The 27,795-nt window shown below is 39.1% G+C and overlaps 2 protein-coding genes across 2 annotated transcripts; both read right to left on the reverse strand.

Moving 5' to 3' along the window:
- Nucleotides 1-319: 319 nt before the first annotated feature.
- LOC110378699 (uncharacterized) lies at nucleotides 320-18,116 on the reverse strand. Its single transcript, XM_049842898.2, has 10 exons — nucleotides 17,728-18,116; nucleotides 11,758-11,820; nucleotides 11,169-11,335; nucleotides 9,330-9,450; nucleotides 8,887-9,008; nucleotides 7,697-8,035; nucleotides 4,110-4,235; nucleotides 3,585-3,756; nucleotides 2,994-3,080; nucleotides 320-2,693 (listed from the first exon to the last, which is right to left on the reverse strand). The coding sequence occupies exons 1-10, from the start codon at nucleotides 17,911-17,913 to the stop codon at nucleotides 2,601-2,603; spliced, it is 1,476 nt and encodes a 491-aa protein (XP_049698855.2). The 5' UTR covers nucleotides 17,914-18,116; the 3' UTR covers nucleotides 320-2,600.
- Nucleotides 18,117-19,163: 1,047 nt separating this feature from the next.
- On the reverse strand, nucleotides 19,164-27,580 carry LOC110378700 (O-acyltransferase like protein). The gene is made up of 12 exons (XM_049842883.2): nucleotides 27,356-27,580; nucleotides 25,120-25,256; nucleotides 24,225-24,549; nucleotides 22,813-22,924; nucleotides 22,524-22,611; nucleotides 22,123-22,295; nucleotides 21,480-21,665; nucleotides 21,146-21,325; nucleotides 20,706-20,856; nucleotides 20,019-20,196; nucleotides 19,563-19,705; nucleotides 19,164-19,303 (listed from the first exon to the last, which is right to left on the reverse strand). Exons 1-12 carry the CDS (start codon nucleotides 27,414-27,416, stop codon nucleotides 19,196-19,198), a joined length of 1,842 nt encoding a protein of 613 aa, XP_049698840.2. The 5' UTR covers nucleotides 27,417-27,580; the 3' UTR covers nucleotides 19,164-19,195.
- Nucleotides 27,581-27,795: the final 215 nt, after the last annotated feature.

The following is a 27,795-nucleotide window of genomic DNA, read 5'->3' on the forward strand; positions in this document are numbered from 1 at the left end:
TCGTTCAGAAACAGTGTAGTTTTGTTTCTGGATTTTAAAGACCGGGAATGGCAGCAAGCAGCGACGCGGCGAGCACTTTCAGTGAAATAATTTTCAACTTTAACTCTATACTTAAAAGACCATTATCGCTTAAAAAGCTTGAGAAGGTCGCCGCCGGCAGCCGCGGGCGGAAAACGTATACGCGTATGATATATAGATAAACAATTCAAGCCAATTCCAAGAACCTTCAACAAGATGGACCACAGCTGGTAGTCCTTGAGATAATAGTTTTAGAAGATAAAGAAGGCTGGACGTAGTGTACTTAAAAAAAAACAGACCATAATAAAATATTTCATTTATTAATATAATTTACATTTATAATACACAAAATTCTTACCTATCTACAAAGCATTCAATAGCACCTATATTACAATTACAAAGCGCATGTTACTGACTGCGTGTTACGTCAAGCTAATGCCTGTGATGTCTAACATAAAACAATAAATCTTAACAATGTAAATAGCAATACAGCTTGTTATACTGACACTATAAAATGTTACTCGCGATCTCTTATAATATCAATAACGACAGCCAATCATTTTCAGTTGAGATGACCACAAGCGAATCAGGCGCCATCTTTATATTAAAATAACTTTTCTGTTCGTTTTTCATTGCTTTGTTATAATGACAAAATGGGTTTTAACCTAAATTCATACTAAAACTTATAAGATCTCGTCAATAATTTTAAAAAACATTAAAGATATAATTATTCGTGGCGGCCATCTTGTATTTCGCCAAACAGTTGAGATCGCGATTCGTTTCAAGCCAACATATTACATTTACACGTAAACTGGCTGCTTACCATTTAAATACAATATTATTTTAACATTTTGGTCCATTTATAATATAACAAAACACCGTTTATGAGAATTACATAGATCCTAAGTGACTCGCGAATATGGCTTATACAATAGGAACGATATACAACTAATATGAAGCTCGCGTCAAATGCTTCTTAAACTTCGTGCTCTATTCATTATCAAACATGTTTTCATTCTGCCAGTCAGGTATATTATTTGGTATCATACAGTAAAATGCATCTGTATCTAAAAGGCCTTGTGTAGGTGACTGTAGAATGAGCAAATTCATTTTCATGTTAAAAGCAACTTGTAGGTACTTTATAATAACGATATAATATTAGTGAGCTTCAATATCAAAATGTTAGGCTTTGAATACAAACCCATACTTAATTATAAATACAAATATTATGAGTTCAATATATAATAACTTGTTACATAATTCATGTGTTACAATAAAAATATTTTTCTTCTATCAGGCAAGGCTTATCATAAAATATAAGACTACTATATTTTTAAGGCCGAATTCAATCTGATAAATCAATCCTTTTTATGATTTCGTCAAAAAACTGATAAAATATTAAAAAGGCACTTCATAATCGCCTCAGCTCCCAGCCTGACACATTTATAAATGAAGCAATGTTTTCATACGAAAATATCATTTTCTCATTGAGCAACATTATGATTTTCTGTAAAAAGGTTTTTATTTAGCAAAGATTTATTAGTTTTTGGGAAACAAGCAAGACAAGTTAAACAATAAGAGTTATAGTTTTTAAATGACTAAGTTGATAGATATAAGGGTGAAATAAATAAGGTTTAAGTACGAATAATAAGTACGTGTCGAAGATTATAACATAGAAGTGCAGTAAACGACTTGACTGTGCATTTTCGATTCACAAACAATGAGGGTTTTCTAAAATGGCAATCCACGAGGTGGCAGCACCGAGTCGTCAGGTCCAATAACTGTCAAAGTGCTTATCTTTACTATGAATAGTGAACGATTTAAGTGTTTTTTTTATTTTATAATTAAAGCACTGCATTATTGTTTTACTATTGCGGTTGAGTAAATAAAAAAAAACTAAATCATATTGTGTTAACAAATTTTTCAACAAGCTTTTCCTTAGTACCAGTGACTTTTGCACCCTCTCTCTTAGCTCAATTTTTAGTTCGGAAACCTTATTCTGACCGTAGTCCATAATAAAATCAATAACACTTCCAATATAACAGAATTTCAATAAACAATAAGTTCGGCACCTACAATTCCATACTATTTGACAGCTGTTTGGACCAGACGCATACGTGGCGCCACCCGGTGGCAGAAAAAATTTCAAAAACCCTCATTCACACAAATGTTGAGGCAGTGCTAAACATAAAAATATGGTAGGATAAATCCAGTAGGTCTTGTGGCTTTAATTTCTTAAAGCAAATAGTTTAAAAGTGCACAAATAAGACATAATTTCAAGGGATAATTTGGGCCCTATGAATGAGATATTCTGAACAAAAATCGATAGAAAGGTCGAAAAAATAATAGCAAATATATGATATGATAGACGGCACATTTGTGCGCTACTTACGTAGTAAAGCGTTCAACACTTGCGACTATCGATACCGCAGTGTACATCACTAGTCACTTGGGCTACACCACCGTACGCCTTAATAACGAGTTATCGACATATAAGTGGTTACAAGTATAGTCCGAGGTTTAAGGCGCGTCACTAGCACTGTGTCGAGGTGACATCACTAACTATCGAGTGTATGACATCACTAGCTGGCCGAGTTGTTGTACTGCGGCCGACCGGCCAGCTCCAGCAGGTATCTGTCGGGATGCTCGATCCAGTCGGCAGCTGACAGCTTCACCTAGAACAAGATTGGAGATGTGAAAGATCGGTATAGATATCGATATAAATCAAAGTCGACTAATTTTTATTTCAAGAAAATATTTGTAATTGGATAACTATTAGGGTAAATAAAACGAGTGAAGCGCCATTCATGCACCATGGGGTGGAAAGCAGTAATTCTAGAAGCGCATTTCAAGTCGATAGAATAACTAGTTTCTGAAGTGAACAGATAAAGCTGTTTATTCTTTATGAACGTAGTTTAAAATTGGTTATAATTGTTGTATGTCTATAGTTATTATGTATATTATAATGTACGTACATGTCGTTGTCGCTCAGCCTCCTTGACCTGCCACTTCTTGATCTCCAGCTGCGTCTCCCGCGACGCCGTGTCGCCGCAGCCCCACACCTGCGCCATACATATAAACATATTAGCCTTACAGTGTCAGATACACAACTTATATTAATGGCTCAAACATTATATTTGTTAAATATATGACGTATACCTAAACTTTCCATTTAAAAGTACTGTCGTATTCTTTAAAATAGAATTTTAATAAAAGAGAATATGAATTGATAATGGGTTTGTCAAATTGTTTACTTTACATTATGGGCGACAGATCTATATTTTGAAAATCAATCAGTCTCTATTAAGCAGCGAAGTCGTAGATATAGAATAGGAGAATCTATCTCCTATTCGTAATCGAATATCGAATAACTTGGTTATAGCCAAAATTGACACTTCTTTCCAGTAAAAACACGGAACAAAGAAGAAAGTATGAAAGTGATGAACGGCGGGTGTTTTTGGGGTTTATCTCATGTAATTTTGACGTTCAAAAAGAGCTGTTTTAAAATTATTTTTAAAATAAACGCTTTGTGACATGTTCTTGTGTTATTAAATAAGTGTTATTACCTCAATAGACTGCAGCTCGTAGGGCACCCCCTTGAAGACGAGCGAGTCGAAGTCCTCCGGTATGCTGAGCAGCGGCTTGCGCGGGTCGGACCCGGCGCGGAGCCCCTTGGGGTACCCGCGGATACACGTGTTCAGGTACAACATCTTAGGCGCCTTCTCTACTACCGCGAACCTGGAAAATTTAGAAGAGCGTTTAGAATGAAGATTTTGTCATAATAAATGTTGGGAGGCTAGGAATCAAGATTTTAATAGCTTACTATGAGATGAAAATGTTAAAGAGATAAAGGTCCCTTTTTTGCAGTTAGTAAAGTGTTGTTTTGCAGCCAAGTTTGAAGTAATGAGGGATGTTTTTAGAGTTGTTTAGTCTAGGGAAGTAATTTATTATATGGATGGGAATTACAAAATGTTGTAGCATATACTTTCCGCGCTATAGTCGACAAAACTTAGAGAGAAAACGTTTCTATTTGTGTTTAATGAACTCGGTCACATTCCCCAAGAGGCTGTTCCCCAGCTAGGTATACTGACGTGGGCATGAGCTGCAGCAGGGCGCAGTCCTGCGAGCCCCAGTACTGGTGCGTCTCGCGCCACTCCGCCGCCGCGCATATCACCACCACCAAGGTGCCAGCCTGCACCAGCACCAGCGTCGGACCTCTGAGGGAAATAATATCAGATTACCAAGTTAGAATACGTAAGGTCTTCTGGGGTTGAAAGTTTGAATTTCTGCAATCTCCATTCTAAAGTTAGTGTCCAAGGAGGGATTGTGACTCATTTTCAGATATTAAGGATAAAATCTTGGATTGCAAAATCGATTATGTCAAGCATGAGAGAATTTCTGCAAGGAGGAAACTACCGCACAACTTTCCTCATAAAAATGCAGCAATGAATAGAGGATACAATGGAAATAGTTGTCTTGACAACGGGCTTCCGCGATGTAACATGCCGCGGCGGTTCGAGTCCGGCAGGGGCAGGAGCAGGGCTGCCTCGGTCGTCATCATGCGAAATCCTTGCAGGGTGGGCACATGGAACGTACGCACTATGCTAATTGAGGGAAAGTTAGAAGAATTAAAATTTGAAATGGAGAGATTAAATTTAGATATATTGGGAATCAGTGAGGTACGGTGGGAGGGAAGTGGAGATTATTGGAGTGGTAACCATAGAGTAATTTATACGGGTGACAAAAAGGGTAGAAATGGCACGGCTATCATTTTGAATAAGGAATGGGGCAGTCTTGTAGAAAACACAATACACCTAAGTGACAGACTTACTGCAATAAAATTAAACACCAAATCCTTTAATGTAGTTATAGTACAAGTGTATATGCCTACGGGAAGCTATACTGATTCAGATATAGATGATGTTTATGAACAGATAGACTCAGTAATAGATACAGTAAAAAGCAACGATAACTTAATTTTAATGGGAGATTTTAATGCTGTTGTTGGAGAAGGTGCTGAAGAAGGAGTAGTGGGAAGATACGGTTTAGGAAATAGAAACCAAAGAGGAGAAAAGCTGGTACAATTTTGTAAAGAACACGATCTCACTATATTAAACACAAAATTTAAACAGCCAAAGCGTAGGCTTTACACATGGAAAATGCCCGGAGACATTGGACGTTACCAGTTAGATTATATCATTATGAAGAATAAATTCATCCAAAAAGCTACCACTTGCAAGACCTTCCCGGGAGCTGACCTCAATACTGATCACAATTTACTAGTCAGTAGCATTAAATTAGAACCTAAAACAAAGTCAAGGAAACATAGACCAAAAAGAATTGATCTCAATAAAGTAAGAATTAAACCTAATAAATATCACGTGCAATATAGTAATAATATAGGAGATAAATTAGTTGATTTAAGGAATAGTGAAGACTTCGAGTCTATTAAACATAATGTAGAATTAAGATGGAATTATTTAAAAAGTGCAATAAAAACTAGCGCTGAAGAATATTTGGGAAAAGAGAAAATTGTTCCTAGAAAACCATGGCTTAGCCAAGATATAGTAGATTTGATGGTAGATAGAAGAATTTATAGAAATAAAAATGATAGTCATAGCATTAATATGTATAAAAAATTAACAAATAGAATAACTTTAAAATGTAGAGAGCGCAGACAGTTAGATATGGAGAAACGTTGCAAGGATATCGAGCACCACATTAAAAAAGGACAATCAGACAAGGCTTATAGAATCATCAAAGAACTAAGTAGAAGCAGAAAGAAACAAAGCACAGTAATCCAAGACGAAAGTGGCCACCTAATTTTTGACAATAGAGAGATTTCGCAACGCTGGAAGAGATATATTGAAGAGCTATACAAAGGTGACGGATTGTGTCCTGATGATATAGAACTTGAGGATGAAATTGATCCTGATAGCGTCGGCCCTGAAATCATGAGGAGCGAGTTTGATGCAGCATTAAAATCACTACAAAATAATAAAGCCCCTGGTGTAGACGAAATTCCCATAGAGTTGATAAAGAATTCCAACGACCTTGCATTAACTGAACTATTTGAAATATCTGTGCAAATATACCGAACTGGAAAACTACCAACCGATTACTGCCAAAGCAAATTGATTACGCTTCCCAAAAAAGCAAACACTCAAAAATGTGAAGAACATAGAACCCTTAGCCTTATAACACATGCTTCAAAAATACTTTTAAAAATAATCCACAATAGAATCTACAATAAAATAGACCAATTGATAGGACCAGACCAATATGGTTTCAGAAAAAACAGAGGCACTAGAGAAGCAATATTAGCACTGAGAATGTTAATAGACCGCCGACTAGATTTGGGACTTAATACATATTTAGCATTCATAGATTTAGAAAAAGCCTTTGACAAAGTAAATTGGAGAAAAATTATGATAACCCTGAAAAATATAGGAATAGATTTTAGAGACAGACGAGTAATATATGAAATATATAATAATCAGGAAACTCTTGTTGAAATAGGAGAAGAGAAGGCTAAAGCCAAAATAAAACAGGGAGTTCGACAAGGCTGTACCCTATCACCGCTATTATTTAATATTTTCATTGAACAGGCAATAGCAAAAATAGCAGAACAACCTTTTGGAGGTGTTAAATTTAATGGGCAAAGGGTACTATTTATACGGTTTGCGGATGATATAGCAGCGGTAGCGGAAGATCACTTGCAACTTGAAACTTTACTCAACCACATGGACAGAGTTTTCACCGAATTTCAATTAAAAATTAACGTCAACAAAACAAAAACTTTAATAACAACAAAAGTAACACCAATTTATAAGACCATCAAAATTAATAACACAGAAATAGAACAAGTTCAAAGTTTTAAGTACTTGGGAAGCAACATAACATCGGACTCTCGGTGTTCCGCTGATATCAGATGCCGAATAGCAATGGCCAAACAAGCCTTTTACAGCAAAAAATATTTATTTAGATCTAATATAAACAAAAAAATTCGCAAAAATTTCATAAGGACATACATCTGGAGCATTGCGTTATACGGTTGTGAAACTTGGACGCTAACTAAGCAGGATATAAGCAGACTGGAGGCTTTTGAGATGTGGTGCTGGAGGAGGATGGAGAGAATTAGCTGGACGGAAAGAGTTACTAACGAGGAAGTACTAAACAGAGTAGGAACTAAGAGGCAACTATTGCAAAATATAGAGAATAGGAGAGGAAAAATGATAGGACACCTTATACGTCACGACGATTTTATCAAAAACATCGTGGAAGGGAAGGTCGAAGGAAAGAGAGGAAGGGGTCGTCCAAGATATAGCTACATCAAGCAAATTAAGGAAAAGGTGAAGGTTGTGACGTATAAGGAAGTTCAGGAGTTGGCGCTAGATAGGTGTAAATGGAAGGAGCTGCACCGACAAGAGCTGGGCTCTTAAATTAATGATGATGAGAGAATTTCTGCAATCCCCATTCAAAAGATAATGTCCACTGAGGGATTGTGATACTTTTTAGAGGCCTAAGGGCAAAAATTTGACCTGCAGAACAGTTTATATCAAACATGGGGGAAATGAGGAAACATTGGTCACAATCATATAAATATGATGAACCAGTGCAAAAATATCTAATCAACTAAAGATGAAAAGTAAAACTACAACCAACTTCACCCACATACCTATACGCCAGCGTATGATGCAAGAACCGGTTGGCCCCCAAGCCATGATCTCTGGAGGCATACAGCGGCACCCAGTGCGACGGCACCGCGCAGACCAGCCGCGCCAGCCACGCCGCCGACGCCAGCCCCGCGCTCGGCGCCGCCACCGGCCGCGAGTACAGCGCCGGCGCCGTGCCCGCCAGCAGCCAGGCTACCGACACTGGGAGTAATGCACTCCCAGCTGCCCAGTTGCCGCGCTCCAGGACTGGGGTGCCCAGTTCCAGGCCGGCGCCTGAACCACTCGATTCTACGGACGCTTCGATGTCCCGGTGACGGGTGGCTAGCATGTGGACGCAGTATCTAAGTAGGGAGTAGGAAAAAGAGATGTGTTATATAGGCTGTAAATAACGCTATTTTGAACGTCGCCTTTATAAAATATAGCTAACTAGCTTCCGCCCGCGGCTTCGCCCGCGTACAGTTCGCTTATATCGCGTTTCCAAGAGAATTCTTCAAGAATCCGGGATAAAAAGTATCTTATGTTCTTTCTTAAGGTCAACTCTATCTCTGTACCAAATGTTATTAAAATCAGTTCAATGGTTTAGACGTGAAAGCATAACAAACAGACAGAGTTACTTTCGCATTTATAATATTAGTAGGGATACATCCACCGATTATTTTTTTTATCTTCTCATTTGACAGATGAAGTCACACGTGCTGCCACATGGTTTGCAATGTATATTGTATATATTAGCAATGCAAAAAGCAACTAAATACCTCACCTATGTACAGGGAATATGAGCCTGTGGCAGTGCTCCTCGAGCCAGCGCACCACGAAGCCGACGCTGTGCATGTCCTTGTTGTTGAAGCAGCCGTTCACCACCGACGACAGCGTCTTGTTGATCTGCATACATTCACTTACTCACCTATGTACAGGGAATATGAGCCTGTGGCAGTGCTCCTCGAGCCAGCGCACCACGAAGCCGACGCTGTGCATGTCCTTGTTGTTGAAGCAGCCGTTCACCACCGACGACAGCGTCTTGTTGATCTGCATACATTCACTTACTCACCTATGTACAGGGAATATGAGCCTGTGGCAGTGCTCCTCGAGCCAGCGCACCACGAAGCCGACGCTGTGCATGTCCTTGTTGTTGAAGCAGCCGTTCACCACCGACGACAGCGTCTTGTTGATCTGCATACATTCACTTACTCACCTATGTACAGGGAATATGAGCCTGTGGCAGTGCTCCTCGAGCCAGCGCACCACGAAGCCGACGCTGTGCATGTCCTTGTTGTTGAAGCAGCCGTTCACCACCGACGACAGCGTCTTGTTGATCTGCATACATTCACTTACATTATAGCATCACAGACAACACTGAACGGATAAGATTAGAGACAAGTGATAGATGCCACATTAGGGAAATACATCAGACACTAAGATCGAGTTGGGAGATTACTCTGCAGTCGAGAGAAAGATGATGTTGGCAGCGCAATGAAGGGAAACGAATTAAAGGAAAGAGACTGTTGAATATGAATGGACATTAGACGGGAGGAGAGAGGAGGAGAAATAGACAGATTTAAGATATGATGGAGAAGGTTCAAAAGTATCACGCCGAATTTACATAAACCGGTGATGTTGGAGGAGACGAAAGCTCACCATGAGACAGGTCTGTGGGCCCTCGGGATAGTGGTCCATGGAGAGCTTGTAGCTGGTGTACAGCAGGCTGCGCAGACCCTCCGGCATCACCATGTTGTCGTCCGTCTCCGCAGCGAACATCCTGACGGAGGGGCAGACATTTGCACTAATAGTTTTATATCCTTTGTGGAGGAACTACAGTTAGAGTATCATGGGCATGCCTATGTAATAGATAGGCTTACAAATAAGGGCGTCTTTCCTCTGTTTCTCATTGTTTTATGTTACGTTGCGGCCTTAATATATGCCATGACTTATGTATGTGAGGATGTGTTGTTTCTGCATAAATTATCGTGTATAACATTACATGTTTTTGATACTCTTCAAACTTCATTAGTTTCTGCTGTCAAGACAAATGAGACCCGTTAGGATACTCCTAATGTTAATGTATGTGGATTTTTTATAATAGGTATGTCAACATCGAGTTTCCTAGTCCTAGCCATGTAAGCCTCTTTCATCTAGTAAGGCTGTACTTTTGTCATAGAGAATTGGTAAATTGTAGCAAAAGGCATTGTTGTCTTGTGAAGTGAACAAATGTACAACTAAATCGAATCTGATATAACGACCTTGCAATTATTTGTGTCGCATTGTCTTCAAGAGTGAATGAAGCGAAACAAAAGTAACTGAAGGCAATTGTTATAAGTTTAACAATTTGACAGATGTTGAGGCACAACGCAGACGGTGTAACGTTGGACATCAACAGACAGGTAGGTTTTTATACGCAAAACTGATAAATGTAAAGACTGTACATTATTTATATAAATGATTTAAGGTAGATTTCCGTGGATCGCGGCTTACGACAGTCGTCAGAAGCGCGCGACAATAGTCAACCTATGAAAATGGCACCGCTGCCGAGGCCCGCGACACAAGCGCGCGGCCTCGCGACTGCTACAGCCGCGATCCACGGAATTCTACCTTTACTAGTAATCTGTGCCTTTACCTAGTTGGTTTAGTTAACAATAGGTATAGGTATGTACTTTAAAGTCGACAAGTCTAGATATCAAAGTAGCTAAGTGATGAGTCATGGCGGATGTTTGTTTCCGTAATTCTGATAGGATACATGCGATTCTAATCTGCAACTGTTATTATTAACGCATTTACCTACATCTTAAAATATAGTATAGTATAGTTTTACCAATGTACAAAGTTTGTCCGAGTAAAAAATCTTGCACCAAATTCTGCTACGGTCCTACTGTGGCGGATGATCCATTCCACCTCTTTCAAATGAATGGCAGGTATATTTAACATTCCCATCTTGTATATAAAAATGAATTGCTGTTCGTTAGTCTCACTAAAACTTAAGAATAGCTGGACCGATTTGGATTATTTTGGTTTTAATGTTTGTAGAGGTCTAGAGAATGTTTAGGCAAACGATACCCAGTTTGTTGGGTTGGCTAGTATTTGATATTTCCATATTGAGCATTCAGAGAAATTGTGCAGACGGGCTTTTTATTTTCTAGATTCTCTAGATATATATAATCATCGGCAAGGATATTAAGCCCTGACCTTCACCTGCGCAGAAGTGATTTATTTGTTTATTGCCTTAAGGTACAAGTTGGCAGCCGACCGCAGGCGACAACTGCAGACGACGTGTCGCAACGACACTACTGGTTTCTATGTATTTCTATGAAATTCCCTCCGTAGTTGAATGAAGCGACGACATGTCGTCTGCAGTTGTCGCCTGCGGTCGGTTGCCAACTTGTACCTTTAAGTGTACAGTGCGCAAAGCGATCCCCACTCTTCCGCCGAGAGCTCATTATCCGTGCCGATAACTATACCTTCGATTATTTGGCTATGCGTTACCTGACATAGGTCTCGATGATGAGCGCGTCATCAAGCATGGCGAGGATCTTCTCGCACTGCTGTCGGAAGGCGGTGAGCGGGATGTGCTTGTTCTTGCACTTGGCGGCGCGGTGGATGTGCCGGAAGAACTGCCGCGCCAGCTCCGGGTACATCGGGAACAGGTACTTCTGGAGATCACAGCCAGAGGTTCGTGGGTTAGGCAACAATACGACAAGGGGTCTTAAAAGTGTGATGATGATGATGTCCTTAATAGCCGATTGTGGGTCCTGGCGGCTGTTCTCATGTAAGAAGATTAGCCAACTGTGCAGGACATATTATAGTGTACACTGCACAAGTATTTGCGCAGACACAGGAACACTCACCATTTCTTCACTCCCATAGCCCATTTTAAAGTAATATATGGTGGTTCCTGCCAAATTTGATGGTTTTTTGGAACATCGCTTGAGTAGCGCTAAGGGAATGCGTAATGTGCTAGGAAGTACACTCTGAATCATTCAGACTGAATGGAATTTGATTTACTTATCCTACTACAAGGTACTTATAGAACTTCAGTGTTCTGTCATCACTAGGCATGCGTTATGTTACTCACTGTGAAGGATTTCTCTGTGACACCATTAACGCCATCTTCTTTCTGTGATCTCTGCACCAGCAGCTGTAACAAACAGTTTTTATTTTAAACAGAGATCGGACATGAGAAGGATTGCCGTGAAGGGCGATCCGAGTGATCTATGGCATGGGCTCTCGCGAACCTCTTAGAGAATTCTTTAAGGAAATTAATATACTTACATTACCTTCCTTGTACATTTTTGAAAATATTATGTTTGTTCGCAAAAACATCCATAAATTCACAGTTAAAAGTGACATTCACCAGCTAAATACACGAAACAAACATAAATTAGTGGTTCCCAAGTTTAGGCTAACAAAAACAAATAAGTCGTTCTTAGGGAATTGTGTACGTTTTTATAACAAGCTACCTAAATGTATCCTTGATCTCACTGATAAAAAGTTTAAGAATGTAGTTAAAAACATTTTGATTAAAAAGGCGTACCTATTATAAAATTCAGGATTACATTAATGACAGTGATGCCTGGCGTTAAATTAATATTGTTTTTTCTTTTTCTCTGCACATGTGGCTTCCCCGGCGACCACGGGCACGGGAGTGCCTCCGCCCAGACCAGCCAAGCCCAAGCCAGCAAGACCCCAAATTGCATTATATAATAACTTGGTTACACTGGTTACAGTAACACAATATATTTTTTCTTTGAATTATATAAATTATTTTTCCAGTAACGATGGCACTAAAATTATTTTGTATAATTTATTAATACATTTTTAGCTCAATTTGGATTGTATAACATTCTCAGGACTAGATAGAAAACTGTATGTTTGTAATTATTTTTATTTTCTTTCAAAAAGAGTGTCCATGGAGTTTCTTGCCGGTTCTTCTCCATGAGACCAACTCTTTGGAACCGTGCACCTAACTTTGACGTTTCGAAAGAGCTTTCATAGGCCTATTTGAAATAAAAAATTTTGAGTTTGAGTTTGAGTTCTTCGTAGAATGACAAATAACAATTCTTCGTAGAATGACAAAGATTCAATATTATTATGTTTAAAAAGCGCTCTTCGTCCTCTCCTCTATAAACTAACTTTGCTGTGCCCGACAGGGTCCATAATTGTTTCTTTTAATTTTACCCACCAGCCTGTACACATTATGGAATGCAATAAAGTTATTGAGTATTGAGTATTGAACAACCTAGTCTTATCAATCATGGCTCTTTCATGTTTTAAAACGCTCTACATTCCATATTTACATAAAGAGATATACAACATACTTAGGTAAACATTATATATCCGGCTTGTATTTAAAAAATGGTGCAAAATTTCAATAGAACGTTAATATATTTTACAGGCAATACATATTGACACGCAACTTGCGCACAAACGTGTTACGTGTGTAACAAGTAAACAAACAATTATATGTTATCCGAGGAAGATCAACAACTTCAAATGTGCTAAAATTTGTAACACCGAGGAGGCTGTTTAGCAGGAATTTATTCATTATATGAATCACGGTTTGTAATCATAATCATCACGGATAGATTATAACGGAAGGCAAAGTGTGAAAATATTCAAAAGTTCTTACGGGATATTCGGAATATGGATCTTCAATTTATTTTGATGAGTTAGAAATTTTTAATAGCGATACAGTATCTGACCTTTCTCAAGGCTACTATGTAAACATCTTCAGATGTAGGTATATTTTTTTGTGTAATAATATAAAAGCATATGGCGCTCCAGTTCAGCTGGTAAATCCAAAAATAAACATTTTATATTCCACATTACCTAGCCATTATGGCTTAATCTGTTTATAATCCGAGCGTATTAATAGCTTATGCTGATTTATGTCAAGTGCACGCTACGTCACGTTCAGTTTACACTAGATTATGTTGTGGCGTCACGTCAAACAATGGAAACGCGCTAGTCAGCTGATTGCGACGTCACACCGTGGAAACGTGCACCGCTGGAGCGGAGAAAGCCACTTTGTGGAGCAAACTGTGTTAAACTATCATTTCCTCCTTCTATCTTTATTCTGCGGATGTTCGCTTGTTGACCTCTTTATCCAGATTTAGAAATACAGTCAGTCTGAAAATCAATGCTGAATGGTATTGACTTATCTAAGTGAGTGCATGTGCAAATATCGTTTCGTTATCAGTCATTAACAACGATTAAGGGCCATCCATCATAGCTTTTAGTTGATAAACGTAATAATGACAGCAATTTTGAACAAAAATAATAAAATTTTGTTATTTAAATCTGCCAAAAACGGACTCAACGGAGTTCTGAATTATATTCTGACACAGAATAAAACATTCTCTCACACTATTGAGGAAATATACATTTTACTGACGTAAATTATTTACTGCGATTGGTAGTTCAGGTTATGAGATAACGTCATCATTCCTAGCTGAAACAGTAAAGTTTCCCAAAAGCAATAAGACCGCACCTACGCCACCTGTCTGCGCGGAATATTATACATTTGGTGTTTATTGACGTTTCATTTCCTGCAGCTATAAAAAGCTATGGGAGGAATTCAATTAGCTGAATTCAGAATAGGCGAATTCATTTGACTTCTAGGACATCGTTTATGTATTTTGCTGTTCCTAGCTTCACAGTTGCCCTTTCGAGCTTCTACATGTTTTTTTTAGCCACTTACTGGTTGGCAATCTCTCTCAGTATGCTCATTTTTTTTTACAATTGTTACACTATTGCTGTGAGTGGCTCCCTGTTAACTAAACTTGTGTTATTCCTAGTTATTTTAGCTGTAAGTCTTCCATGTTACATTAATAAATAAATAAATGTCTTCAGTAAATAAACGTACTTTACACGTAGGAGAGGCAGTTTTCTTGTTCTTGATCCTGCTGACTTGTATGCCCACGATAGAGAAGCGCATGTTCTTCACCAAGCTCTGCCACTGATCCATTGTTACGTAGACTTTTACTTATTACCAACTCGTTACTCATTCACACTTCAAAATTAAACACACGCAAAAAGGTCCAGTATTGTTTATATTTTATCACTATTGTTTTAATTATAGATTCTGCGGTAATTTTAACTTTAAAATACCTTAGAGTTATGGCATAACTCTTTGAATTAGATTAGTTTTTCTTGGTGTCACTATTATGAGTATAGTTTACGCAATGTATTTATTTATCCACATAAACAGAGTGGTGACTGGCATGGAATCACGGCTATCTATCGAAGCACGCCTGATAAGATTGTCACGGGCGAATTACTCGATATTAACAAACATTAAGATATTTCATAGTGATGGCTGTGATAGTGGACACGATTCCGATTAAATCGATTACGTGTCCACATTGTTTGTTGTTGGATCTAAAATCGGCAGGAATACGAATGATTTGCGTGTGTACGGATGTATATGACATGTTCACAGCGGCTGGATAAGACTTCTGCGGTCCTGAGCTATGCTATACATACCTTATTTAAAAGCGTATTTCTGAAGAAGGTAAAATAATACACTGTAAAGACTGAGCATTATGCGCCGTAGTTGGTAAGATCTGTGGTGGCTCCTGAAAGCGTGTTCGTAGCCTATTATACCAGTACCTGCTAAGGTAATATTGACATTGCGGGACGCAAACGCTTTAAAATAGTTATGTTCTCATCCCGGAAGCTGCGGTAGTAGTGAGAGACATCATGAGCGTCAGGTGTCAAGAGACGACTTGCGTCCGCCGTAAGTAGGTAATAGGTGGCTCGCTGTCCGTCCTCTGATGGTTTACCATCTCAAACAGAAAGGGTACTACATTATTGTAAACAGTTATGTTTTATGAGTTCCACATAACAACTTAAACGAAGCTAAATATCTCGATGAATTTACAAAGACACACTTGACGTATACTTGGTAATTTTACTAATACAAATGAATCGATTGGATGTAAATAATCGATAAAGTAATTAGCTGCGTGACAGCGTCGCCGACAATTAGTGCATCTGTATCAATTGGAGTCGGCGGTCGCTCGCGTCATGTGATACCGTCACATGATAGCCGGCAGTAATGCGTGCGTGCTAATATATACGGACACAGGTAAGACAGCGTGTTTTGGGTTGTATGGCAATAGAGGACAATCCTCTTTAGTTATCTGATTTCGCGCTTGTTATGACATTTACCCACATTAACTTACCTATGTATTCATCCGGGAAGATTAGAATTTATTGTTTGCTAAATGCGTGGTTAAATGAGCAGGGAACCCAAAAATTAAGCCTAATAAAATATAGCAATATAAGTTGTCTTATATTACAAAAATTATTGCAACACTGACATCAAACATGATATTAGTCCTAATCAAGAATTTTAATTTCCATCCACAACAATGCTACTAAATGATCCATAAACTGGAAATCAGAAGTACAAGAAACATCTCATAAACTTTCAGTAGTTAGTTTCATATACATAATTCTCATTGTAGGGAGAACACTACTGTTTTTATATTAAAGTTCTGCGAAACAGAAATATTCAACACGTCTGGTACAGGATGTGTCTATTTGCTCTGTTATGATAGATTAGATGTAATTTAACATACCTACCCGCTACAGGGGCTTTAGGATTTTAGACATAATCTTAATAAATAAATTGCAATATATTCATCAACCTTGTTTAATATGTTCCTTATCACTATATATTGTGTCCTTAAGATTTTCATCAATTGCCCAAAAAAGATCTCTAAAATTTTAAGTTTTTGGTCCATGAAGCAAATATGTGTATGAATGTCTGACTGTGTGGCTGTGGTACCATTGCTCGTAAACGGAAACTATCTCGAATTGATTTTGATGTTATGTTGGAAGCTAGATTTCCACCTTTATCTAAAAAGTTTTTTTTGCATATTTCAATAGTTATTTTTAAAGTCATTGAAGCTAATTAATTTAAATATTGACATCAAGATAAAAGATTTCCTAAGATGTTTCTACTACTTTTGTTTACATACGCAGACCTTCTGTGTTATTCTGCCCGCTGAAGCCAATCTATATTCACACTCAATGCATGTAATTATGATTGGGGCGCCAATTACTGACAGTTTACATCATAGAGCGGCGGGAACATTCCACTGGGGCTTGTCTTAATGCTCATTCATTGAGTTAACAAGCATAAATCTTGTAGATTTACTGTCAAATTAATAATAGGATCTATCACTGTTAATGCATTTTGGAAGTCTTTTTTGACTTTGACTTAAAAGTCAAAGTAGCAATAATATTTTATTCTTAATATTTTTTGGTAAAGCAAGCTACTTATTGTTATTTAATGTCATAGTTATATAAGAAGATTTATTTTCTCATGGGTAAATTAATGTCTTAAAATAAACACAGCAAAGCATCTAAATAAATAAGCAATTACCTACTTACTTATTCATTTTTTATGATATTAAGTGGAAACTATTTAGTTATAAATCATAATGATTACACAAAGTTGAAATGAATCCACAATTGTAGACAACCTTGGCACCTGAGGTCACTCCAACAACCTCAGGAGGCTGTTGACCAAGGTCAAGTTCACCAGGAGGCTTTGTACAATATTTACAAGTCATAGACAACATTCATTCTGTTGTTTCAATACAAACACTAAACAGCCTTGTACATTGCCAAGTGTAATAGTTTTTATTCCTAGTTAGGATCATGATCATTCTCTTTTGTTTGAAGAAAACCTACCAGCTTTAGATAAAGAACATTTGCAGAATCTTTATGAATCATCTTTATCTAGCACTCATAAATAACACTTAACTACGATGATACGAGACGTCTCCAAAAGCGCTCGCATTACAATCATACATATTTACAAATCTTTAGCAACTAACACATTAGTCACGTTGATTTTCTAAAAACATTCCGTGATTCAATCAGTCGACGACCCAATCTCGATCTGTCAAACGTTTGAGATTTACCGATACGATCGTTATCAACGCGAATCAAAACAAACAGCAACAGGAAACGTCAATGTAACCCTGACGATGACCCTCGCCAATTAACGAACACTCGAGTGCATCCTTACCTTGCCGAGCTTCTCCACGGGCACCATAGACGGCGGCGCCTTCTCCTTGGCCTCCGCCAAGCCTTGCAAGTCACCGCCGGAGCCCGAGCGCGAGCCAGCGCCGCGCTGCGAGCCTCGCGGCGTGCTGGTGCCACTGCCCGATTGCTCCCCACCGACCTTAGTCTCGTGACTGTGGTGGTTCCCCATCACTTCACCACACTTTTAGCACCCTAACAACACAATATTGGCAGGATCTGATCCTGCAATCACAAGTATTCGTGAGATATTGGCGAAGCTTGATAAACTGGTGAGTGGTGATCAGACGAACAAACGTCACGCACGAGATGACAGACAACTGACGTCAGCTGTCAATGTCAATAAGGCGCGTTCGGATAACACGCAGTGGTGAATTATTATTATTACGCAGAGAGCAAAGAAGTTAACTACATTTTTATTATAGCTCAAAAATAGACCGATAGTATTTCACGCGTGCGTGCGATGAAAACGTAAAACATAATAGCAGAAACTTTTCACATTGAAACACTGGTTTGTTTGAAATTAATTTTAAAGTTATATTTTGATTTGGAGTTGAATAAAACCATAATAAAACTGCACTTTCATTAAACTATATTGTTTCGTTTATTTTTATTTAATAAATTACAAAATTCAGTATTTCCGTCTTAAATTAATTTACCACTTACACAGCCAATACTACCTATCTTACAAACTATACCTATCTACAGCTACAAGTTTATGCACAATAAGGTACCGATTTTTATAATAATGTGCTCATCGTCATCGAGTAATTTAAAATAAGAATAATAATGTATGTACAATAAAAATGTTCATAGCGTTTATTAAATACTAGCCGTTTTCCTGCGGTTTCACCCGCGTCGCGTGGGAGCTACTGCCCGCACCGGGATAAAATATAGCCTATGTTATTTGCAGGTAATATAGCTACTCGTATCTAATGGTGAAAGAATATTTAAAATCGGCCCAGTAATTTTTGAGTTTATCAATTACAACCAAACAAACAAAGTTTTCCTCTTTATAATATTAGTATAGAAATGCACTGAATTGCTTCTAACGTTTTATACACCAGTAGGTATATTATGCATTACTTACTTATATGTAAGTACTTAATGCCGGACGTTCAAATCGCTAAGTAAAAAGGCCACTTTAAGCAGGCTAGCTTTCCTGCTTTAAGTGGTACTAATTCTTGACATTATAAATATTTTCACCCCGTTATAAATGCTATATTATCTTAGTTTGAGCAAATACTCCCTAGATAACAATCACAAAGGCACAGTATGGCTCAGAGAGTCAGCCAACCAGCCAACAAACCAAATCGATATGAGTTTCCAACCTGGCATAGAAGGGGGGTAGGCCTTCTATACCAGCCTGGAAACTAAGAGTAAAGTCAGAGTGAATAAGTATATTGCCGGGAAATCAACATTATTTCTTATGTACATAATAGTAGTTCTAGTACTTATGGACTAATAGACTGGAGGAACTTCATCGCTGGTACTTCTATGAGCAAGTGCAGGGGCAACGCTGCACAGTACGACAGGAAAACTGTGGTCAGCCAGTGTCCACCCTGCAAGACACGTAATAATATGATTAATTTGTTTAAAATAGATATTTAGTTGATATTCTCTTCTTGTACGAAACTTTAACACCAGTTCAAATTTCATAACTTTGTAAGCAGCAAGTGTCCACGTATTTTCGGTCTGAACTGGGATAAAAATTCTAGTACTGCCTCCAGAGTTCTCTCTCAATGTTCCTTCTGAAATAGGTCCAACCCAGTGAAAGCTTAACAAACAAGCCCCTTGACTTCGTATGACTTGAAAACTTACAATATCGAAGGCGGAAGCCCTGGTGGTGTTGGTGCGCTGAGCCAGCAGCGTCAGGGTGAACAGCCAGTGGATCAGGTAGATGGACAGCGACATGCGGCTCAGCACCGCCCAGCCGCGCCACGACAGGAACTTCCACCAGAGCCCTGAGGAATATCAGTTTATAGCTTAAGAAGGAACCTCATTTCACAGAATATAATATCCATTGAATCGTTGAGCTATTTTGACGGCAAATTACAGACCTCGAAAAGGTTTCAGAGAGCAAGTTTTTGATGTTCCACTAAGCTTAAAACGAGTGACAAAATTATGTCGGTACCTAATTCGGAAACCAACCATGTACTTTGTTCTTCCATTGTTCCATTGTTCTTCCATGGAACTGACTTTTTAAAATGAAGGTACCATTTAGTTGAAAGTTGTACTCACGAAGTAATTATTAAGGTAATATGTGGTTGTACTCACTATCAATCTTGTTGAAGAAACCATACAAAGCACAAGCGACGAGACAGGAGAACACGGGGCGGTCGATCGCAGCGAACGCGCTCACCGCCAGCGGGTGCGCCACGGCCTTCATGCTGTGCCCCGCCAGCACCCACGCGAACAGCCCCGGCACCGACACGCGGTATAGGATGCGGATGCACTGGAACACGTCAGTTATACTCAACTAAATAACACTTCTGCTTCTTATTAGGGTGCATCTACACGGTGCAAGCAGCTGGAGCAAGTTAACATGCGCAAGTGACAAGAGCACGCGTGTTTTGCTTTGGTACATGCACGAGTCGCTAGACCCGCACGTTTCTAAAACACATGTAACCTGCGCATGTGCCTCAACACGCACAAGCTACTTGCACCGTGTAGATGCACCGTTATGTGGGTTTATATACATTTAATTTGGCCTAACTCTTCAAAGAATACAAAGAAATACAAATAAAGAACTTTGCAAACCTTTTATTTATCACCCTATTCACCACTTAAAGTTGTGGTTGATTTAGAAACTAATTTATGAAACCGATAAATAGTTGTCTGAAATTGATGGTGGATCTTGAAGCTCTTTTGTTAAGGACAATTTTTTAACTGCGAGCTTCTTTATAACTTCCATGCGACACTTGTGGTAAGACAGTTGGTCTATAAATGTAAGTATGAGCATACCAGGTTATCCTGCGGCCTGTAGCCGTCGCTGTGCTGACTGCGGAGGAGGAAGGCGAGCGCGACGCCGAGCAGCGCTGCAGGCGCGCTGTCCCACGGCGCGGTGTACAGCCAGATGAACGAGCGCGAGCCCACGAACAGCGTCCTCATGTTCCTGGACAAACGAGAGGAACGATCAGTTAGTTGTTAGTTTGTCATTGAACATCATTGGCAGTCGGTACGGGTGGTCAGAAGCCAGTTAGTCTGACAACCAGTCTAACCAGGGGGTATTTATTGGGTTGCCCGGGTAACTGGGCTGAGAAGGTGAGATAGTCACTCCTTGTAAAATACTGGTACTCAGCTGCATCTGGTTAGACTGGAAGCCGACCCGTACATAGTTGTGAAAAGGCTCGGAAGATGAAGCTGAGATCCTATTTTCGTGTAACGTAGTATCCCCTACTCACTCAGGAGTCATGAGCAGCACCATGGGCTTCAGCTGCCAGTTGTATATGATGGCGAAGTTGGCGACCACGACGCAGAGGGTCAGCGCCAGCAGGATCCTCAGCGCGGCGCGCGGCCATCTGCCCAGCACCAGCGTCAGGATCGCTGACACCACGTACAGTTGCATGTCCACTGTGAGGAACCTGGGGAAGATGATTATGAATCAACGATAAAGGACAAAGAGATAATAATCCTTACGAATAAAACTCACAAATCTGCTGTAATGATGCATCATGAAATGCACGATGGAAGTCCTAATTAATAATCTTGTAGTACAGCAGTGAGTGAGACACTCACCAGGTATGAATGAGACACTTGTCATGTGTCTGCAGGAAGTTGTCGAGGAAGAGCGCCTGCGTCCACCACTTGTGGCGGCAGCGCGCCACCTCGGCCAGCATGAGCGGCGGCCACAGCGGGCCCGCGCCGCCCTGCGCCCACCACGACGTCGCCGCGCCCAGCACGAACAGGTACAAAGGGGAGATCCTGAGAAAAACCACTACTTATCATCTGCATACACTCTGCTGCGTACTGAATAAACTCGCTGACCCTTTCAATTAATACACTAGGTACATCAGTTGTGTTTGTGAGACTCCGGTTTTACATAAAGTATTTGTGATGTAAGAAGGTATTAAGTAGATAGTTTAAGTACTATCAGTCTGCAAGTTATTGTAATAACGATGGAAACAAAAAAGGACTTAGACGAAGCTGGTGGTAATCTACATAAGAGATCAGTTTACACATAAGTTAATTCTTTTGTTTGTGTTACGTTCTCACGTTTATATAGTTCTACCGGTAAACTATTTAAAACCGACGCGTGGTGATGAAGACAGACATCTTTGGTGCAGACACAAACGTTACACCCGTTCTTAAAGGGGTTCCTTCTCCCTGCCTTTCCGTTCCCCAAGACCGTAGACCTCAAGAAAGTATATAGATGACAAACCTAGCAATCCTATGCATAAGACAGCGTGGCAGCATGGTGATGCTGAGCTGCTTCTTCGGGTTGTCTGACTGCAGCAGCAGGTTGTAGGCCAGCAGGAAGCTGGAGATGAGCATGAAGGTCTGCACGATGGAGGTGCCGTTCTGCATGAAGGCTGCCGGAGCTTGGGGACCCACCTGGAAGACACGAGGAGTGATAGAAGTGAGTCATGTCCCTCTACCTTTCTCATGTCCCAAAGTAATTGGAACATGGTTGGGATTAAAGATAATAATTCCATTTTAGGCAATATTTTTTTTTCATAAGTAGTTATTTTAAGATTTTCAATTTTGTTGATCGCATCGTTGTTTATTTCAATTTAACCAATTTCACCAATCAGGCCAAAAATATAGAGTTCAATTACCAACCTTTTCGAAGTACTGAGGGTTATAAAGATACGCGCCGTGGTAGGCCACAACTGAGTGAGCCAGGATCACTAGTATTAACGTCAAGGCTCTGAAACATACATAATCATTATAACACTGTATAATAACAAAATTAAAATGCGCAAGACGGCTGGATGCGAGAAGCCGAAAATCGATCTCAGTGGCGTGCACTTGGAGAGGCCTATGTCCAGCAGTGGACTGCGATAGGCTGATGATGATGATGATAATAACTAAATTACATTATACTGGAAAGTAGTAATGTGTTCCTTACTTGACCCCATGCACGGGTTGAAGCGCGCTCAGCCTCGGGTCGTTGTCTCCATAATCTGCCGTCAGGCGCTGCCAGCTCGCCACGACGGACCAAGCCATCAACTGCTTGTTAGCTGCAAAAATTTATCGTACATTCACTGTGACGTTCTGAATGTTCACATGAAAGTGATTTAAAAGATTTAAACGCACAAAGGATCGTAAGGAAAAGCGACTTTGTTGTATACATGTAGTGATAAAGATAAAGATACTTTATTTTGTAAAATATGGTACAAAGCATAGGTGTTATAAGTAGTATCAACTCATGTTTTGCCTTATGATGGCGTACAAAATTTCAAATGGTTCTTAAGCTAGCTTAAGATATTAAAATTGACTCTATATAAAAAAAAAAAAAAACAATATTAAAATATGTAAGTAATTAAAGAAAAACGAGATCAAAATAAATACAATCACTAAAGATATAGCAAGACTGCGGAAAATGTGAGAACTAAAATATCCCAAGCTTCCCTTTGGCTCGATAGATGGCGTTGGGATCGAGTTAGATCGCGCTATGGTTTCGTTACCGCGGCAACACGACGTCGGCGCGCGCGCACTGCACAAGTTGCCATCAGGAGGGTCTTAACTGACTCGACTGAACAGCGGGTAATGAACTAGGAAATGATCCAAGTGATTATACTCCGCTCGCTCGAACCTCAACTATCGCAGAGGTTCGAGTCGAATAACTGACGCTGTTTTTGGCCTTTTTATACATTGAAAAAGAAAACAATAAATCGAGTTAGGTATTATGTATGATCCGTATTTTGACATACTCTTTATGAACTATTTATTTGGCGTACTGATATCTTCGCATATTCCTATTTTGGTATAGGTAGAGCACATTATGACATGAATCTTTTGTCAATTTTTTTTGCATAAATTAAACTGATGACATGAGTACCTATCCAACAAAATATGTGCTAAATCAGTACGCGCAAATACTACTTGTATGAGAAAGTAGCGAAAAAAAGATGGGATATATTATTGTAAAAAAAATGCGACTAAATAGGGAACCTTCCAGTTGAATTGGCCATGATCTTTGTTATCCTTGCACTGCAAAATAATAAGCATTAGGCACATACCTATAACTCAAAGTCAAAAGTTTTGAGTGTGTGTGAATAATGCTAAGTATGTATTTATAAACTCTTTATGTGCATAATATTTGTTAGCATTTAAAATACACTGTGTTGGCAACTTATATACTTTATGCTAATAATATATTGTCACAAGATGCCCTTGTATAAAAAACTTGCATTTTTGCTTATTTATAAACAAAGTTACGAAATAGATACTGCGCGAATTCCATTTGCACTTTTTTATACTAGAACAATAACCGCGAAAAAAGCTAGTGTAAACACCAAATTTAAAAAAGCCACTTACGTTTCTCTGTCTCTCCCTCCTTGTCTTTGACTCTGAAGACATGATAAGCTGTCCCCACCACGTTCATCAGCAGGATCAGACCCGTGATGTACAAGAAAGCCATGTCCCAGGTATCCACCGGTTTCCCTTCGCTGCCTGGTCTGCTGCAGTAGTTGAGGGTCGTCAGGTTGGTGCTCAGGCCATACTGGGCGATCGTCAAGTTGTTCACGCAGCGGCTGAAGGTCTCTCGAGGAGTTGTTCTCGGCACGTGCTTGCAGGACGTGGAGAGGCACAGTCCTCGGTGGATCAGCGTGTGGTTGTATTGGTATGGGCCTTCGGAGAAGTGCTGCAAATAAGATAATGTTTAGCAATGGCAATTTGTTATTCATTTACAATAACCATGGGGTTTATAAATCAAGCTATAAAGATAAAAATATCTTAATAAAATACAAAATATTACATTAAAATGAAACTTACAATAAAAGTTGAACAAAACTATTCGGAATTCATCACGAAAATATGATACAAAAGCTTTACTACATATTAAGATGTTTGTAATGTCCTCTCATGCATTCATTTAGGATGCGTCTACACGGTGCATGTAGCTAGAGCAAGTTAACATGCGCAAGTGACAAGTGACGAGCACGCGGGTGGCTATTTTGCTATGGTACATGCGCGAGTCGCTAGACCCGCACGTTTTTACAATGCATGTAACCTGCGCATGTGCCTCAACATGCGCAAGATACTTGCGCCGTGTAGATACACCCTTACTGCACGTCTAGTGGAGTTTTTGACAGCAGAAATAGAGATATAGAGTTCTGGTTTGTATTTCTTTTTATTTTTTTGTGCAAATATTTTAGTCAAAAATCTAGTTAATGAATATTCATATAATGTTTTTTTGCGTCTGTCTGCTTACCCGTGCGACATGCAAGAGTTGCGGGTTATTGCGCGGGCGCAGCTCGAAGGCGCCGAGGCAGTAGATGCCGCGCCGCGCCGCGCACGCCTCCCAGTCGTCCAGCGAGTACAGCCGCGGCAGAGAGAAGTACTCCTCGTCTGGGAACATTAACGGTTATTGAAACCAACCCACTCTTGGACATTTAACCAGCATGTCGTGCTCAATGCTGGCTGGAGACCGATGATATAGGTACATTAGGTACATTGCTTTATGTATATCCATTTAAAGTAGGTAGGTATTTGCTGTACACAGAAATGGGATACAAAATCAGTACGAAGCATGAATGAAGAGATGCCTCTGGTTATCATCGTTAAGACGAAAAATGAAATTCGGTATACCTACGCTATGACAATGTTGCAATATAAATAGCAACATAATTAAGTCCAATGACTTGAAAATGATTTGTTTTCGCAAAAAGCAACGACACCTTCGGGTGTCGTAGTACAACCGGATGAACGAGCGAAAAATCCGCTAGTTTGAAAGCCACCAACTTTTGAATCCGGACATATGGATTGGCTATAAAATTCCAAAACAAAAAGTAAATGAAAGAAGCGGCATGTAAAATAAAACAATGTTCTCAGCACGCAAATAAAATTCTCATTAAAACTTCAGATTTTCAGTTTTAATTTGTCATGTTTAAATAACATAAATAAGGTCATTCTTCCGGATTGATTAATAACTTAATATAGCATTAATCAGATGCTGTCATATTTATAGATATTGCATGTATGTAATGTTTCAAAAGAAAGTATTTTTAGCGTGACATTGACCGAAAGGTTTTGGACGAGTTACCGGTGAACTTGGCCGAAACCTCACTTGTCGTGCTTACACCGACACCCACTCTTCGCAAAAGGTTAATACTACCTATTTATAATTTTATGTTATTTGTATTTATATCCAGTAATAAGGTCTGTACCTATTGTATTTATTATGTTCCTTGTTATTTAACTAACTTAACTGCAACACGTGTTATGAAATAATTACATAGTTTGTAACATTATCCAACTATTGTTCTCGAATTCTAGACAAATAAAATGCCAAAAATACCTAATTATCTAAAAGTCTAGAGGCTATGATGGGTTAGATTTACGTCACATTGACGTCACCTGGGACACGCCTTCCGTGGTTCCAACAGAAAGTTTATAAAAATATCCAAGTATTTTCAAAGCTTCAACCCTATGTTTTTATTAAAAAAACTTTAGCATATTAACATTAAAAAAAGAATTGTTTCCTTGCTGCATTTAGGAACTAATAAAAGATTACTATAATCATTATAATGATAATATCCGCAGCGTAATATTGGCGGTCACGCAGCGACAGTAAGCGTGGATCACAATGAGCGGTAAAGTTAGAACATTGCAGGAAAAGCGCTGGGTGGCCGCGCCGCCGGTCGCCGGGCTATGGGGAAATGGACAATATGGCCGCTTTAATGTTATAGTCTATTGTAAGTGTGTTCCTTAGTGGGTGGCAAATAATACGAGTGTTTTATAATTAAATGATTAGTTAAAGTTTTTATCGGTAATAGGTAATAATATTTGCATAAGTTTGGATTAATCATTGAACGCAAGTGCTTCTGGGAAATGAATAGAATTTGGACAAAAAGCATTCTTAATGTCAAAGCGTGTTATAGGTAGGTACTTCAAGTGATTTTTTATTAGATTAAGGTTTTTTTATACATGTAATAGGTACCTATTATGCAGTACATCCATATCGATACTTTCATCGAGTAAAAGTCAACATCGTTTATTGAAAGTAGGCTAATTAGATTAACACTCTTTAACGTCAATATTTCCAAAGTACAGCACTCCCTAAAACATCCCCTTTTATCACTGTCTTGTGCTTCGTCTTATTGCAGCCTCTAAATTATATATAGGAACGATTCAGTAAGAAGATGATCAGGTAACCTTCGAAATTGAATAGATCTGAACATGAACTTTTCGTTTAAATTTTAAAACAAAAAAGAAAGACACAAATTATAGTCACTAAATGGAAATTATATAAAAACTTTATTGTATGGATTTATTGTATAAGTGGAATGACCGTAGCTCAAGCTCTGCAGTTCAGCTTTGGCGCGGAAGTTATTTTCTAAAGGTTACCGGTACCTGCACCACAATATGTATATCTACCAGACATTTTTATTGACACATATTACACACGCCATTTATAGAGTATTGGAAAAGACAGTAAACCACCTTACCATTGAGTTGTAGGCCGGCGGCGGCCACCGCCAGCACTGTCAACAAGAGCCATGTGAACATCACTGACACTTATTATAACAGACACACATAAACACCACACACTATGTTAAAAATATATTATAAAACTATTTATTTAGTTTACTTTTTCTCAGTCTAAGATTTGACCACTAAATGCTAGTGCATTTTGTATAAATGAGCTGCGCCGACGAGGTTCCTTATATTTATACTAAGTATCGCATGCCGCCGCGTCTGATGATTGTCTGACGCAAGGACCTCAGACTTCAGGGCTATGGCCTGTGCCGAGGATCTCCCCACTGTCTTCTACGTTACATAATACCTACAGGTTGTAAGCCGGGTGACTTGTTCACGTATCCCGGTCAGTAGTTGTAAAGTCTTGAATGATAGTCGTTGAGTTTATTGCTATGATTGCAATCCAATG

This window comes from Helicoverpa armigera, chromosome 22 (assembly GCF_030705265.1).
Source record: "Helicoverpa armigera isolate CAAS_96S chromosome 22, ASM3070526v1, whole genome shotgun sequence".
Lineage (NCBI taxonomy): Eukaryota > Metazoa > Arthropoda > Insecta > Lepidoptera > Noctuidae > Helicoverpa > Helicoverpa armigera.